General features: G+C 42.6%; 1 protein-coding gene across 3 annotated transcripts in view; it reads right to left on the reverse strand.

Annotated features, from left to right (window-relative positions):
• The window catches only part of LOC307218218 (phosphatidylinositol 3-kinase regulatory subunit gamma), a 240,605-nt gene that overhangs the window by 170,544 nt on the left and 53,368 nt on the right, over positions 1-16,693 (reverse strand). For 2 of the 3 annotated variants that reach the window (XM_079980307.1, XM_079980305.1), the window contains exon 5: positions 3,202-3,333. The exons of the other annotated variant lie outside the window; for it this stretch is intronic. In XM_079980307.1, coding sequence (XP_079836433.1) covers positions 3,202-3,333 — 132 coding nt within the window. The remainder of the gene's footprint in view (positions 1-3,201; positions 3,334-16,693) is intronic. 3 annotated transcript variants of the gene reach the window in all.

Genomic DNA, 16,693 nt, shown 5'->3' on the forward strand with positions numbered 1-16,693 from the left:
TACTAAGAATAGGAAGAATGTGAACTGGAATTTGGACAGGGCTCTTTACAGTTTCCAGTCTCCTTCTTAATTTCTCCCAACGCTATAAACTCCTGGCTGTCTCCAGCACAACAACATTGATGTTCAGCTGGCCGTTGGCTGTCACCACCACCACCACTTATCAGCATGCTCATGCACTAAGTTGGAGCACCCACCATGTACACAGGCAAACTGAAAAACACAACACTGGTCTGAAGCAACAAAGCGTGTTCTCATTAAAAAGAGAGCACGTGTTGCGGATGGGGCCAGACAAAACACCCACGGTTGCCAGCCAGGTTGATTCAAGGGACTTGGATCAGATTGGTGGCTGGTGTTACTGGGGTAAATTTGATGTTGCCAATTTAGGGGTGGGATCAGAGGTTATTTAAGCAAGGTCCACAGCATGTTCCTTTCTCTTTCGCTGTGGACACCGGATCACCTGCCCACCCTCCCTTGATTGAGCTTCCGCTTTGACCTTGCTATGCCTGTCATGGGGTCGTTCGCATTGGTGCGGGGGCCTGGTAGGAATTTTTCCTTTTGGCTGATTAGCGTGTGCCATTTGGTTTTTGCCTACTGCGTAGCAAATCGTCACAACTTGTAAGGTTGGCGGTTAGGCATTGGTTAAATTGGTTGGTGGAGGGGTATGGATTGGCTGTGCCTGCCCCTCCAATGCTGCTGCTGCACGGGAATTCCGTTAAAGGAATTCTGGGGCTTACCATCCCTTCGTCCAAACCCCTGGAATCGGGTGCGGGCCGCGTAAGCTCCAAGGAGCATGCGGGGATGGAACTGAGGGTCTCTGTGCAGCTCCAGTTGTCCCTGATCTTGTTCCTCCACACTGACTCTCGCTGGAATCCGGGAGTCAGTGCTATCCCCCAAGCCGGGGGGGATAGCTAGTCATAACCAATGCCTAAGCAACCACTCACAATTTGTATGATAATAAAGTTGTGGCCAAAATTATGCCAAAAACCTTAAACAAAAATTATGTGTGATGTGTGAGTTATTGGGGTAGGGGTGTTTTGGGGGACCTCAGCACGCAACTGCACAGCCCTGCACCCAGCACAGAAGCTTCAGGCAAAGGAGTTACATTTAATAAATTGATTTTGCCTTTATTGGTTCTTTGTAGCACAGGAATTCTATTAAACTCAAATGGAACTGGAACGAGAGACATGCCTAGCCTCCACCTTGTTACTTTACTTTTGCCATCTCATTTCTTTGAAAGGGCAGGGATGATGCAATAAATGGAAACTGAATCAGGGCAGGAAAGTGTGGTGCAAATCTAAATAATAGGTAAATCAGCCGTGAAAGCTTGCCAAGACCACCTCCTTTGTTCTTAGAACACACGCAAAAAGTTATCTAATCCACACCTGAAGGGAGCTATTTGGCACATTTTAAAAGAAATAATTGTCAATAGCGTCCAGTGCATTGGGACATGCTGCTTTTCCTGGTGGCGAAGGAAAATAAAGGGAATTTATGCACTGCCTCCTACAATGGAAAGCTCAGCACTTTCTTCTGCAGGGGGGAAATAAATGCCTTGTTGGGAGTTTGACCAGAGAAATGGCCAGAGGAGAAGTGGTGGAACAGCCCTCCTTCTCCTGCCATTATTCTGTTTAAACCTGCAACTTCCCAAGTTTGTTTTTCCCCTGCTTCTTTTTCTTTTACAAAGGTGGAAGAAGGATACATGTAATAGCATGTCCCAAGCTTCTCCATATACACAACCACATCTTACGCATTAACTCCTGCTGTTCAGAATATATTTCCCTATGAGTAGACGAGAGGTGGACCTACCCAGGCAACCTGATAAACAGAACAACAAAACATTCTAGGAACAAACCTAGGAAGCTGCCTTATACCAAGCCAGACCATCTAGCTCAGTATTGTCTGCATTGAGGGACAGTGGCTCTCCAGGACTTTAGGCAGGGTTCTCTTTCAACCCTACCTAGAGATGCTTTGGATGTGCAGCTTGCAATGCAGATGCTCTATCACTGAGCTATAATTGTTTAAGAACTGAGCCAAGCTATGTGCTGGAAGGAAGGGCAATCCAGTGTGGTGTAGTGGTTAAGAGCAGTGGACTTGTAATCTGGTGAACCGGGTTCGATTCCCTGCTCCTCCTCATGCAGTTGCTGGGTGACCTTGGGCCAGTCACACTTCTTTGAAGTCTCTCAGCCCCACTCACCTCACAGAGTGTTTGTTGTGGGGGAGGAAGGGAAAGGAGAATGTTAGCCGCTTTGAGACTCATTAGGGTAGTGATAAAGCGGGATATCAAATCCAAACTCTTCTTCTTCTTCAATCCTCATTCCGCCCCCCCCACCCCAAGAAAAACACAGCATTCCTACTACTGCATCTGTTAAAGCCCCTCCCCATCTCATTTCATTAGCAGCATGAACTCTGTACAGGACAGGCCTAGATCTCATTTTGATTTATCTGCCAAATCCACATTATCAGTTGGCTTGGGATGGGGTGACTTTAATACAAGTCAGCATTAGAGTTGCACATTTTAACTGGCAGATCAGTCATCTCAAGCTTTAGTTGATTGATCAGTGGGAGCTAACTTTAACTAGTGGTTCTGAAAACTAAAGCTCTTTGGTTTATTTTTTTATGTTACTTTTGTTTTGGTGTTTTATTGCAATTATGGGTTTAGAAACATTAAGACTGTATTTCCTTCTTAACAATGAGTGGTGATTTTTATTAGATTGTAAATTATCTTATGCTGTATTACATCAAGTAGATTGTAATTTATCTTACATTAAGTAAAATATACCTATACTGTGTTTTATGCAGTTTTATTTAAATGCAACTGATTAATTAATAAGCTAATCCATTAAAAGGCAGGTGATCAATAAATTAAAACACCTTCATCAAACCACATCCTTACTGCAGCCAGAGACTAAAAACCACTAGTGAGAGTGTTGCTGCCTCAATCACAACAGCCCTCACTGATCCATGCATACAAGAGCACAACAGGCTTCCACACATTAATTCAAATTATCACAGCAATATTTAAAGAGAGAAACGTGTAAAGTTATAACACTACTATCCAACTGCAGCCCCTTTGAAAATAAAATAGGATTGAGTCCGATGCATCTAGTCAGGCAGCTTGCCCTTGATTTCCTGAAAAGTGTGACACAACAGAACTCTGGAATATGAAGCCTTTAAAATGGTAGAAAGGAAATAGCAGGCATTTACCTTGAACTATGTAAAGTAATTCGCTGTAAGTTGCTGGGTGAATCACAGGGCAAGGGAGCTCCTGAAGGTAGTGCCTGAGCATTTCACCTAATGTCTGCCCATCAAACTGGTCCAGATCAACAGATCCCAAGTCTGGAAGAAGAAAAGGAGGGAAGGTTATCCTACAGAGTGCCCTCGCAACTGGGGGTAGGGAGGAAATTGAGTTGTTTGTACAGAAGGAACCTAGCTTTGGACTGCAAATCCTGATGTTGGAGAACAACATGAACCGTATACCAAGAATGCCTTTTTCTGCATTCATTTTGAGTTTACTCATCAAGAGCTTCTGTATTTTTTTGTTTAAATAAATTTTTATTAAGGTTTTAAAGATTACAGAAAAAAGAAGAAGATAATAACAATCAAGGGGGAAAAAAGAAAAAAACAATACATATATTTAAAAAAATCATCAAAAACCATGTTCTGGTCCTCAGACTTGAGATTGTAGCCTTAAAGACCAAGGATGGTCCCAGCAGGACCGAGGCTGTAGTCACCTGATAGGAGTGTATGTGTGTTTGTGTGTGTTGTCTCAAGTATCTCTTCCTAGCTACTCTCCGGTCCAAAATGCTAATTACCCTGCTTCCATTGTGTTTTCAAACAAATTTATGATGCTCATGTCTACCTCTCGGTTTATCACCCAAACAGAGAGAAAAAAGAAGAGCATAATGGGAAAAGGGGAAGGAGCTGAATTTTAGAATGAAGAGAATGGGAATGGGAAACAAAAAACAGAGTGTCCTCTTGATTCTGCCTCTCATCCTGATATATAGAGACATGGGAAGCTGCCTTACACCAGCTCAGACCATTTGTCCATCCTGATCAGCATTGACTGGGGTCTCTGGCAGAGGTTTAGAGATGCCAGCCAAACAACCTGGGTCTCTTCGCATGCAGAGCACATGCTCTGCCACTGAGCCATGGTCCTGCCCTATTTCTCCTGGAGATACTGCAAAGGAGAGTAAAACTGTAAAACTCATGATCAAACCATAAGATGACATGGCAACTCTAAATTCAGCAAACTAATGTTACTTTAACTCTAATAGGCGTCATCCGTAGAATTAAAAACATGCTTAAGTATCTACCATCAAAGATCGGTGGCATTTAAAAGTTGTTATCTTTGGCTGGGTTGTGTCCAGAACATTTTTGGCAAGGAGCAGGAGTGATGGTGTGAGTAAGGAAATAATACTAGAGGTGTGTGGAGAGCGGGATACATCATGTCAACCATGAAGAAGAAACAAAAAGCCATTCGGTGGCCCTCAGTGGCCTGAGGCCTTCCAGATATGCAGAAGCTCTACCCACTGAAATCTTTTGTAGAGATGCTCGCTTGAGCAATATACCCATCTTATTTTTGCAACCATATATGCCTTAATAATGAGAAGTGAGTTTTCATTTGGGAATCAACACCAGCTGTCAGACTGTATGCCAAGTCCATGCAATAAACAGCACGAGCAATTACAAAAGGACAAATGACTCCACCTATTTCCAATGATCGTAATATGCCCCTGTAAAATAAAGGTTCACTTTTCAATACAAATTCATTCACTCTCAAATTTTATAGCAAATTTCAGGTGGTCGCTTGTAATTAGATTGCTAATTATAATTAACCATCATTCATTAAAAATTAATGATGCCTCCACTTATTTTTAGGTATTCGCCACAGAAACCATTTCTTACCTATCATATACAGTGGTACCTCGGGTTAAGTACTTAATTTGTTCCGGAGGTCCTTTCTTAACCTGAAACTGTTCTTAACCTGAAGCACCACTTTAGCTAATGGGGCCTCCTGCTGCTGCCGCACTGCTGGAGCACGATTTCTGTTCTCATCCTGAAGCAAAGTTCTCAATCCGAGGTACTATTTCTGGGTAGCGGAGTCTGTAACCTGAAGTGTATGTAACCTGAAGCGTGTGTAACCCAAGGTACCACTGTATTACTGAAAACAGGAAGGGGCCATTTCCAAGATATCAAAATTTGTGAAAAGCAATTTTGGGATATATATATATTAAAAGGATTGTATCAACAAAGACTGGCTCTTTTTCCTTAGAGACGAACCTATAATTTGCCCAAAAATAAGAACTGACAATTAGAAATGGCAAGTGACCACAAACCATGGGGACACCTAATTATATCCCGTGTGTCCTGCATGTCACCCCTTGGAAAAGGGGTGTGACGCAAAACTCAGCCTCAAGGCCACTAGTTCCGTGGAGCCATTTATGTGTCTAAGCCACTGCATACCGCCCATGCAGGGGGATTTCCATTCCAATGATCTCCACAGATGTTTAGAGCCTTTTGACACAATCACCCTACCCCTCGAATGCCAGAAGCACATTTTAACCATTGCACAATAGTCCTGAGAAAGCAATGTGACCTACTAGCCTGATTGCTAAAGTTTGTCTAGATTGATGTAACTGGCTTCCAGAACTTTACTTTGGGGTCACAATCTAAGCTTATAGATATTTCTCTTCTTCACTGCAAAAGATCATTCATCCCCACCCTAGTTTCTATTTGTTGCTGAAATCAGCCTAGAAAGTATTGTGAATATTAGACAAATTTCTTCATCCCTGCGAAACGATCCCATGGAGGGTGTCAAGCAGCTACTGCCCTTTCTGGTTCTACCTGATCACTCCACAGTTTAGGGTATGTTGCTGTGGGCAGATGCTTCCATTAGGACCTCCCTTCTTCTCACTAACTGGAGTCAAGTGCAAAGTGGTGGTTTGAGGGGGAGGAGCCAGTTACTTACTGCACCCCATGAGGCATACACCAAGATAACTGCATAAAACCACACACACAGCCAAATCTCTGTGTGAGTTACAGACTAGGGTTTCTAATAGCATAATGTATCTGGGGAAGAGTTTTTATTGTGCTGCTTCTAAAGTTAAGCAACTGGAAGTCAGAAATTTTTGGTAGTCTGCTCAGAATCATCTAGCGATGTAACATCTTGGTTCAAAGTACACTTCATTTGCAGGGAAACATAGGAATTCTTAAATTAGCATAGTTTCTCTGATGGGCTTTTCATAATTCCCCTCTCATAAAACTTCTGGGAAGGCTTGTAGCTAACTTTTGGTCCAAATCACTGTGGGTGATGAACACCCTTTGCTGACCTACTCCTTAAAAAAACAGGGCTCTGGCTTCTCATATGCTGACCCAGCTTGTGTCCTATGTGTTGCTATAATAATGGAACAGACTTTTTTATTCTGCTTCATTTGAGAACAAGTACTGGCATATTTGCCTCTGCAAACTTTATAAAAGCATGTGATAAGAATCTGGAACAAACAAACTTCACTTAACACTGTGCAACTCTTAAATGCAACTGATCTCAACATGGTTGCTGCTGCCCTGCATTTCAGTTCCCTTCTGGTGTTCCCCAGAACTGCTTCCTTCTATGGACCTGCTCGTGAGACACTTTGGTTCCTAATATCAATAGAGCTGAAGCAGATGAGAGTTGATGGCCTGCATTTGATGTCCCAAACATGGCTCTGAAAAATGGATGCTTAAAAAAATCTAGTACCCTATAATTACAGATACACGTCCCTTGCTTCTTTCTATTGTTTGATAACATAGTTGATCTCTTAGTTAGATTTTTAATATTCTTTGTTTATTTTTGTTTGCATCTCACTTTATATTGATTTCCAAAACTAAACTTTTTATATTTAAAAAATGTATTATTGTGCTGATGTTTTTAAGCCAAGGATAGAGAAGCTGTGGCCCTCCAAGTATTATTGGACTCCCATGGGCCCCAACCAGCACAGTCAGTCATCGGGGATGATGGTTGAAGTCTAGCAATATGTGGGGAACCCCAGGTTCTCTATCCCTCATTTAAGTCATTTGTGCCAACCTATGTTTATAAACACTTCTGGCACCCAGATTTTCATAGGAAAACTGAGGCACCTCCAAATGCCTAAAGGCAGCTAGTATTAATTTAAAATAAGATGCCAGTATAACTGGTTCCTTATCTTTTGCTGCGCACACCTTTCAGCAAAAGGACATGAGGGTTTTCTCTTGGGTTAGCATCAGTAGCTAATCTCTCATTATGTCACCGATAGCATACAATGGATGATTGTGAAATATTAATAATAATAATCTGCAGTGGGAAATCAGCAACCAAATCTCAAAACTCCTGTTTAAGAATGGCCAGCACTGCTTCACTTTCAAGATCTTGCATACAAATCACCTTATTTTGAATCTTCCTGGTTTGGGAATCAGGGGCTCCAGCTCAGCATTATTCTCACCCCCCCCCCCCTTTTCCAGGCCTAAAGATACTTCCCATGGAAAGGGACTGAAGGAAGAACTGTGGCTCTTACTGCTGATTTCTTTGGCCAAAGCCTGAATGTATTTAGAAAGGACTCTGTCCATTTCCTTGAGGCTGACTGTTTGGTTGTACTTTAATAAGCTGGATCACCTGCGTGGAAAGTACAGGGAAGCACTGGGGTCAGAAGAAGGCTGAGGACAGCAAATCCTGACTTTGGTATAAATGAAGTCTTCTGACGGTGGAACTAATTTGCTCATGTTCCCCTGTGGGCTGCCAAAGTAAAATTTGGACAACAGCTTCAGTATTCCATTCTGAAAGGTAGCTGGTTAAATGCGTTGGGGCTGAAGAAGAAAAAGTCAGCATTTCTAAGTGCCTAAAAAGGTTTGCTGCCCCACCCCTTCAGACAGTGCTGAACAAAAAGGGGGAAGAAAATACCCCAGACTAGGGATGGATTGAGCCACCAATTTCAGATACTTCTGTTTCTTATTTTTCCAATCTTAAATTCAGGTCTCCATATTTCTGAAGCAATCTGCATTTTTGAAAAATCATTATGAAGATTCGCCAGCATTTTTGTGTGAATTTTTGCTAGAAATATGTTTTCGTTTGCAGTTTTGACTAATGTACATATTTTTGCAAGCAATTTCTCCTAATAAAATCTATTTCTGTATGTTATTTCACCAATGTATTCATTTTTATGCACACTTTTACCTTATACAAGCATTGGTTCACTGGAGAAATGCATTGCAAAATTTGAAATTGAAAGTCTGAATTTCGAAGGACGGCTGTGTTTCAGTTCTCATATTGCTTCGTAAAACGCAAATTTGATAGATTTGCCTTTAAATGTGAACTGAACCGATTCCCCCCCATCCCTACCCCAGATTGAATCTGCAGCAGTAAAACCTCTAACCCAGCAGCTGGATACATCATCTTATAGTCTAGGGTTCCCGCAAGGGTGACCACGAACCTCATTGAAGTCTCCTTGGGAAAACAGCAAACTTTGGCAGGCTTTTTTCTCTTCATAGACCGTGAGAAAGCTTGCAGCAGAGTCACGTCGGGGATACTGGCCTGCCCTGGCCAAGTATGGCACAGATTAAGCAATGTGGCTTTGCTTTTGAGCTGTTTTCCCAGAAGCAAAATACAGAAGTCTGGAAGTGGGTATGAAACAACAAAACAAGAAGCATCGTGTTTACGTGTTATACCAGACAAAAGGGCCAGAACAGTAGTTCACAGAGAAATTCTGTGTGTGCATGAGGTGAAGTAATGTCTTTCACATTTTGTGAAGGCTAATCCCCTACTCTTCAACTTAAGTTAAGAGTTGCCGTGGCTACTGCTACCTGCATACCTGACCAACAGAACTACAATCTCACTACAGTGGTACCTCTGGTTAAGAACTTAATTCATTCCAGAGGTCTGTTCTTAACCTGAGGTACCACTTTAGCTAGGGGCCTCCCGCTGCCGTCGCGCCATTTCTGTTCTCATCCTGAAGTAAAGTTCTTAACCCAAGGTACTACTTTCTGGTTAGCGGAGTCTGTAACCTGAAGCGTTTGTAACCCGAAGCATTTGTAACCCGAGGTACCACTGTACAATGGTACCTTGGTTTAAGAACAGCTCTGTTTACGAACTATTCGGTTTACAAACTCTGCAAAACAGGAAGTAGTGTCCCGGTTTGCAAACTTTACCTCGGTTTAAGAATGGAAGCCAAACAGTGGAAGGGCACCGGCGGCGGGAGGCCTCATTAGGGAAAGCGCACCTTGGTTTAAGAATGGTTTCAGTTTAAGAATAGACTTCCAGAACGAATTAAGTTCGTAAACCGAGGTACCACTGTACTGAGATACAGAAACATGTCAACTCATCCATACTAGCAGTCATTCCTTGAGGTTAGCTGTTCATCTGAATCCACCCATGGTCTATCAAGGCTTCTAAAGAGAAAAGCCAAGATGCAGCAGTGGTCCAAATGCCTCCCCTTCTCTGCCTTTGCTGGCATTCAAACAAGTGCCACGAAACATTAGAAATCTCTCATGCAGGAGGGGCGGAAACCCTGGCATATGTAGCTTCCCAGCAAGGAATGAAAAATATTATTTATCCCATCTGGCGTGGTATCCCTAAGGCCCTTTCTGAATGATTCAATCAGCTTTTTGCACAAAAAAGTTCATACGTCTCCCAGCAAGGTAGTATTTCCGCCGCCCCAAGATATATCCCAAAGTGTAATATGGGACAATGCAGTACCTCCCCTAGACAGCATCTTCATTGCCAGCATGTTTGCCATGCAAATTGTTGTGTGATGTAGGTCACCATCATATATATTATTTAAGGCCTATGATGACTTAGAGGCTTAAGCCAAGGGCCTGAGGATCAGACCAATGCACTGGAAATTGCTGAGGTTTTGGAAGAATGAGGATTGTCTCTGCACGTCACATGATGGTCAAGGTGAAAATACCGATTTAGAAGCAGCCCTAGAGGCAGTGGCGTAGCGTGGGTTGTCAGCACCCGGGGCACGGCAAGTAATTTGCGCCCCCTAACCCGTGGATTTGCACCCCCTAACCCTAACCCCCAGATGTTGTGCCCGGTGCAGCCAGCCCCCCCTGCACCCCCCACGCTACGCCACTGCCTAGAGGGTCTTTCTTCTTTCTGTCTGTCTGTCTGTCTGTCTGTCTGTCTTTCTTTCTTTTAAAATTACATTTATTTCTCAAAGACACCTAGTGTGAACCTCACGGCTGATGAGGGGAGGTTGAATCTGCATCTCCCCAGCCCTAGTATGACACTCTCTCTATAGCCACTACACCACAGTAGCCTCCTGGTTAGGTGAGACAGGTTTTAGTTTCAGTTTTGAACTAGAGTTATAAGCCAACTGAATAAATGTTATGCAGTTAAATCTATTAAAGTTTGCATAAAGTTGTATCTGGGTAAAAAACAGTGGGTAGAACCCAAGATAGTGCTAAGGGGAACATTGCGTCAGCACAAGGATTTCTGCTTGCGCAGTAGAATGCTCCCCCACTCTCGTCCCCAAACACCACACCTAAATCTCTTTAGGGGTTCCCTTTGGAGTAGATTTGAGGATGGTATGGGGCACACATGAGGGAAAGAGAGAGGGGAAACCCTGTTGTGCAAGTGGAAATCTGTCTCTGATGGGACTTCTTAGCAGAATACCATCCAATATTTCTGAAGCAAAGAAGCATACTTCCTCCCCCTACCATTCTTTAGATAATACACACACGTATTGAAGGCAGCATCAGTGTAGAAGAGGCAGTCCCTCTTACGTGAGAGAAAAGGGGCATGCCTTTTCCTTATCTGCAGTTTTCATAAGCATTTGTATGGGTGACATATTTTGAAAAGCCTGCTGTCTGATTAAACAGGGAGCATCTTTTAGTTGATTAAATGGTTTTAATAACTGAAAAAGTGGCAACCTTACATTGGACCTGTCTGCCATGGTTATCCACCCTTATGCCTCTATAAACACATCAGAATAATCACAACTTTCTAAAATGTCCCCCCTTCTCCACATATTGCTGCCAAGTTGGATGCTTCTCATTGCTCTGAGGCTGCAAGAACACAGAAAAGATATTAAAAGTCAAAGGGATCGAATTTTATATTATCAAATGTGGTGTGTAAGGATGGCAACAGTTGTCACTTTGGATTCCTTTTGGCTGCTTGTTGGGGAGAAAACGACACACTGCTCAGTACATCCATTAAAGCACCTTTAATCCCGTTGATTTCAACAGATGAGTTAATTATGTGCATAATTCTCTTATGTGGCACAAAAGTGCTTAACATCAGCTGGATTGTGTCCAAAGTGTTTGACAATCCCAAGATTGTGCAGCTTTAAGATTATCAGATGTCTCTAAGGGCCAGCTCACATTATACAGCAGTAAATTAAGGTTTCCCACTCTATGATACATGCAGTAGGGAGCCATAGGCAATCCTAGGTCCCTGGCATGTCTATGATTTACACATTACTTTTTTAGATGTCCACATAAACATTTTACAGGTACTTCTTAAAAGGTAAAAGTTTAGTGACTCTCATAATAAAATATCCAAGTTCTACTACACTATCACTGCTGTTGCCTGTTTCAGAATACTAAAGCTCTATAAAACTGTGGAACAGATGCCACAACTCCACAGTACCCCTTTTATTTAAAATTTTGCACTGGCAACTCTACATGGGCCCCTGATCTCTTGCATTCAGAAGAGTGGACTCCCCGTTGGTCTAAACAACAGCTTTCAGATTTAAATATTTGATTTAGAGCCCTTCCTTTCCCTTTCCTCTAGCCAAAAAATGAGAAAACAAGTCCTGTTATTTTTCTCCTAATCCCCTTTCATGCACATCCCTCTTGTGGGAGTGGGGGGGGGCACCTTTAATTATGGGATCTCTATTTTTCTTTGTCTCTGGACAAGAGTGGGAGGAGGAAGAAATGTTGCCTTTCTTTGCTCTACACAGTAATTTTGACCAGGTCTCCCGATGTGGAAATAATGGGTGGCAATTATTTATCTTCCTCCCCTGGGTAGTCATTTTGTGCATAATTTCCCATTTTCTCATCTGAATTTACACTTGAAATAATTACTGTAGACTGCCTGAAACAACTGTGGATCAGTGATCATCAAGTTTCAAGTGATATGATGACCTGAAGCCAAATCATCTCTCAGTATCCCATCAGATAATATCAACAATATGAAGGACTTCTGTTTGCTTCACTATGTCTTTGTTAAGTTCCTTCCAAAGAACATTAGCAAGTGCATGAAATAAAGACCCAGAATATCTGCCTATTAGGTGTAATGGTGCAGAATGGAACATCAGATGAAGAACAACAGCAAGGCCCTTAACACCTCTGGGTTGGCAGCTTTCTTTTTTACTACAATTGCTTCATTTCTGGACCAAAAGTTCTTCACCTCTGTTCCCCACAAGACACACTGTATTTTATGTGCTGCCTATAGACACCTGAACTCTTTCTTGAAGCAAGTTCTTAATGGAGGCACAGTTACGGTTATCCATTAACATAAATGGCATCCATTGTGGGGAACTGAAAAGAGAATGATCAGCCTGGCCCTTGTGTTTGAAAGTACAAGATCATAAAAATAAAGCAGCAGCTATTTCTAGCACTGTGCTGAAATCTGCACTCCAGTTTCTCAAAAGTTTTCTTCCTCTGTGGAAAAAAAAAGCTTCAACTTCATTTCTTTATTTGCTCCATTCTTAGGGCATTTGAGAATTTCTTTAGAATTTTGGTCAGTGCAGGGCTTTGAGCTTACAATATTGTTGTGAGGTGGTTGAGGGCACGAAGCATACTTTTTTTCTTTCGAGTAAACATTTCTCTAGCTCTCTGCAATCTTCCTGGCTGCCCAAATTTCTGAGTGTTTTCCACTGGACTTTGATTGAAGCATTCCCAAAGGCTGCAGAGTGCAGCTCACTGGTGTGGAAGGAAGGAACACACAAACACCCATTGACCACTTTAAAAATAAAGTTAGCACATCCAAAATGCTGAATCTCACCTGATGAGAATTTCACCAATATTTTCTCTCCCCTTTGATAATTTCTGGATGCAATTTCTTTTCTCATTAATTGATAGAGAAAGGTTGGATAGATTTTCAGCATGTTGTTGCTGTTTAGTCGTTTAGTTGTGTCCAACTCTTCGTGACCCCATGGACCAGAGCACGCCAGGCACTTCTGTCTTCCACTGCCTCCCACAGTTTGGTCAAACTCATGCTGGTAGCTTGGAGAACACTATCCAACCATCTCGTCCTCTATCGTCCCCTTCTCCTTGTGCTCTCCATCTTTTCCAACATCAGGGTCTTTTCCAGGGAGTCTTCTCTTCCCATGATGTGGCCAAAGTATTGGAGCCTCAGCTTCAGGATCTGTCCTTCCAGTGAGCACTCAGGACTGATTTCCTTAAGAATGGATAGGTTTGATCTTCTTGCAGTCCATGGGACTCTCCCAGCACCATAATTCAAAAGCATCAATTCTTCGGCGATCAGCCTTCTTTATGGTCCAGCTCTCACTTCCATATATCACTACTGGGAAAACCATAGCTTTTACTATACGGAGCTTTGTTGGCAAGGTGATGTCTCTACTTTTTAAGATGCTGTTTAGGTTTGTCATTTTCAGCATAGCACTGGTTATTCCCCTCCTTAGCTGGGAATCATATGAGAAAACACTGCTCTTAAGGCCTTTTCTTGTTTACAGCACATGTAGACTGCTGTGGAGCACATATGCTTCCACTATATTCCCCCCAAACCCAACCCATGCCTCAGTTATCATGCCCGACATACCTTTGCACAGATTGCACCATTTGGGAAGGAATGGTGCAAGCTCTGAAAACACTAACCAAGGCACTTTTCAAAGGTTGTGGGATTTCAAATAAATCAAACCCATCTTTTTTCTGACATTCACAGAGCAGCTTTTCCCACAAACCTAATCCCTGATATTCCAGTTCCCATCAGATGATGAACAAGCTAAACAGAGACCATGGACACTATGACAGGGCCTCTGCCAGGGCCTGCCTTTTAACTTCTAAGGTTATGGAAGGTGAAAGGTTCAACCTCAACATTGTACTTTAATAATATAATTAAAAAGAAGGAATTATATTAAGACCAATCAGAAGCTAATCAAGCATCAACAAAGAAGAACTCCTCACTCTACATTGTCAAATGGCTGATATTCCTTACGTGTTAATAACTTAAATATGGTGGCATCAGAAATAAACTACAGCTGTAGGTCAGGAGTTGCTAACACTAGAACAGCTGTCCTCTTGCTCTATGGCTTTTCCTGCCTTCCTAATGTTTAGCTGAAATCCCTTTTCTAGTAATTTGAACCTATTGGGTTTGGGTCCTTTGCTCCATCATTTTATGTAATTTAAATATGCATAAACTGCACATTTCATATAAAATATCAGGAGATGTTATACAATCTAAAAGCGCAGTAACTTACATGCTACTTTTAACTTATTCTCTAGTTTTGAAAACTGTACTGAAAACTGACATTCTAAGTTTGCTCTTGTTTAAAATGAAACTAGGTTTTTAACGGGTTTTAAACTGAACTAAAAGCTGAAACATTTAATTTAGGCTGAGGCCAATGCTTTTTATTTATTTATTTTGTAAGAGAGAGATCATATACTGATAAAAGTGTTGTGGGTGCCAACACAAAATGGCTGTCCTGGGCAGCAGAGAAAGAGCTGCTGGTTCTCTGTACCAGCCCTGATTGAGGCCTGCTCTAACATGTAGTTTGTGTGCTGCCTTTTATGACCTAAAACTAAATCCTACACTAAGCTTATATTTTTTCAATTTTAAGGTGACTTTTCCATTAGCTAGGTCTTTATTGCCTACATCTTAGTTTCTTTATCCTCTCTCCGAAGATGGCATTTAATCTGTTTCTGGATGTGGTTTACTGTGGCCCTGCCCCCCAAGGCTGCCCTGCTAAGGTAACACAGAAAACTACATTTCTACATCAGCCTTTGCCAACCTAGTGCCCTCTGGATGCTTTGGACTGCAATGCCAAGGTTGCAGATTCAATCCCCGTATGAAACAGCTGCATATTCCTGCACTGTAGGGGGCTAGACTAGATGATCCTCAAGGTCCCTTCCAACTCTACACTTCTGTGTTTCAATGTGTCATAAAACTCCTATTAGCATCCAGAGGGCACCAGATTGGTGAGGGCTAAAACCCCACAATTTAACTAACGCTTTAATAAATAAATTGGCGATACCCTCTCCAAGCACAGTTGCCCAACTCCTTTGTTATATTGAGACTTTACTACTGGGACCAATACATTTCCTCACAGGTCACTATTGTGGATGTGGTCTGTCCTTGGCCACATAACAGAATGACCTTTCTGCACTTTGGAATGGATTCACTTAGATCTCAAGCTGTCCCAAGCCAGATGGGCGGCATGGATCCCCTCCCTTTCCCTGGAGATCTTGATCCAGTCCCTGACCTGAAGGTTGTGTTTGGCAGCAATCACTGGTGTGTAGCAAGCAGAAGACAAAGGGCAGCATTCATGCTTTGCCAGCCAGCAAGGATGACCAATGAAGTCATATTGGTACAGAAAGTGTTTTGTTCTGCTGGCCTCTGCGCCGGTGTGACTCTGCGATCGGGTGACCTGACGCTGCCCTGGGCTCAGTCCTGCCAGCGCCAGACTTAGGGAGACAACGTGATGAGTCACACTTTCATCTGATTTTTAAACTGACATCTAGATGCAGAAGTCAAAACAAGGGAAGCCTCATGATATCATCCCTCTGTGCAAAGTGGCTTTGAGGGTTACTCTCATCTGTTTGAAGCCCACTTGGTTGCAGAATTGCGTGTTTCATCTGACAGGGCCCTTATGGCTGAGTTCTCATTCCTTGCCAATGGTCACTAAACAAGCCTTTGCCCACAATCACACCACCAAATGCCACACTTGTTGGGATTAGGGAAACCTTCTCTACTTGCTGCCTGCCCATCCTTGGTTAAGGGATTTGGGGGGGTGGCTTTGAGGGCCATACCACTCCTCAAACGGGAACCCCTCAGGGGGTACTCCTATTTGATGTAGGTCATAGGACTCCCCCTAATGGTAGCTTGCCCTTAGATGCACTCTCAGCAGATGGGCTGCAGTGATATCATCTGATATTGCCGGGCTTCATCCAGTGCCTATGCCAAACCGCTCACATCTGTAACCAATAAAAGTTGCGGCCTATTCGATCCCATAAAACCATATGCTGTTGTCTTGTCTGGTTATTCACCCTTAGGGAACTGCGGGGTCACGGGGTCTTGGCACGCAATGGTGGATTCCACATTAAGGGTCATTAGGAAAGGGATGCTTAGAATACAGTGTTCACTTCTGGTCACTACACCTGACAAAGGAAATTGCAGAGCTGGAAAAGGTGCAGCAAGGGGAAACCCATATGTCCAAGTGACTGGAGAAACTTTGAGGAAGGACTACAGTGTTTGGGGCTTTTTTAGTTTAGACAAAAGGCAAGTAAGATAGAGGTCTAGAAAACTATGCTTGCCGTGAAGAAAAGGGAGAAAGAGGAGTTCTCCTCCCTCTTTTAAAACTAGATCTCAGGTTCATCCAATGAAATGAATGCTGGGAGAGCCAGGACAGACCAAAGGAGGCACTTCTTCACAAAGCACATGGTTAAGCTATGGAACTCCCTGCCACAAGATACAGCAATGACCCCCAACTTGGATGGCTTAAAAAGGGGATTATATAAATTCATAGAAGATAAAATTAGCAATGCCTACTAGCAATGATGGCAC

This window comes from Podarcis cretensis, assembly GCF_951804945.1.
Source record: "Podarcis cretensis genome assembly, chromosome: 6".
Lineage (NCBI taxonomy): Eukaryota > Metazoa > Chordata > Lepidosauria > Squamata > Lacertidae > Podarcis > Podarcis cretensis.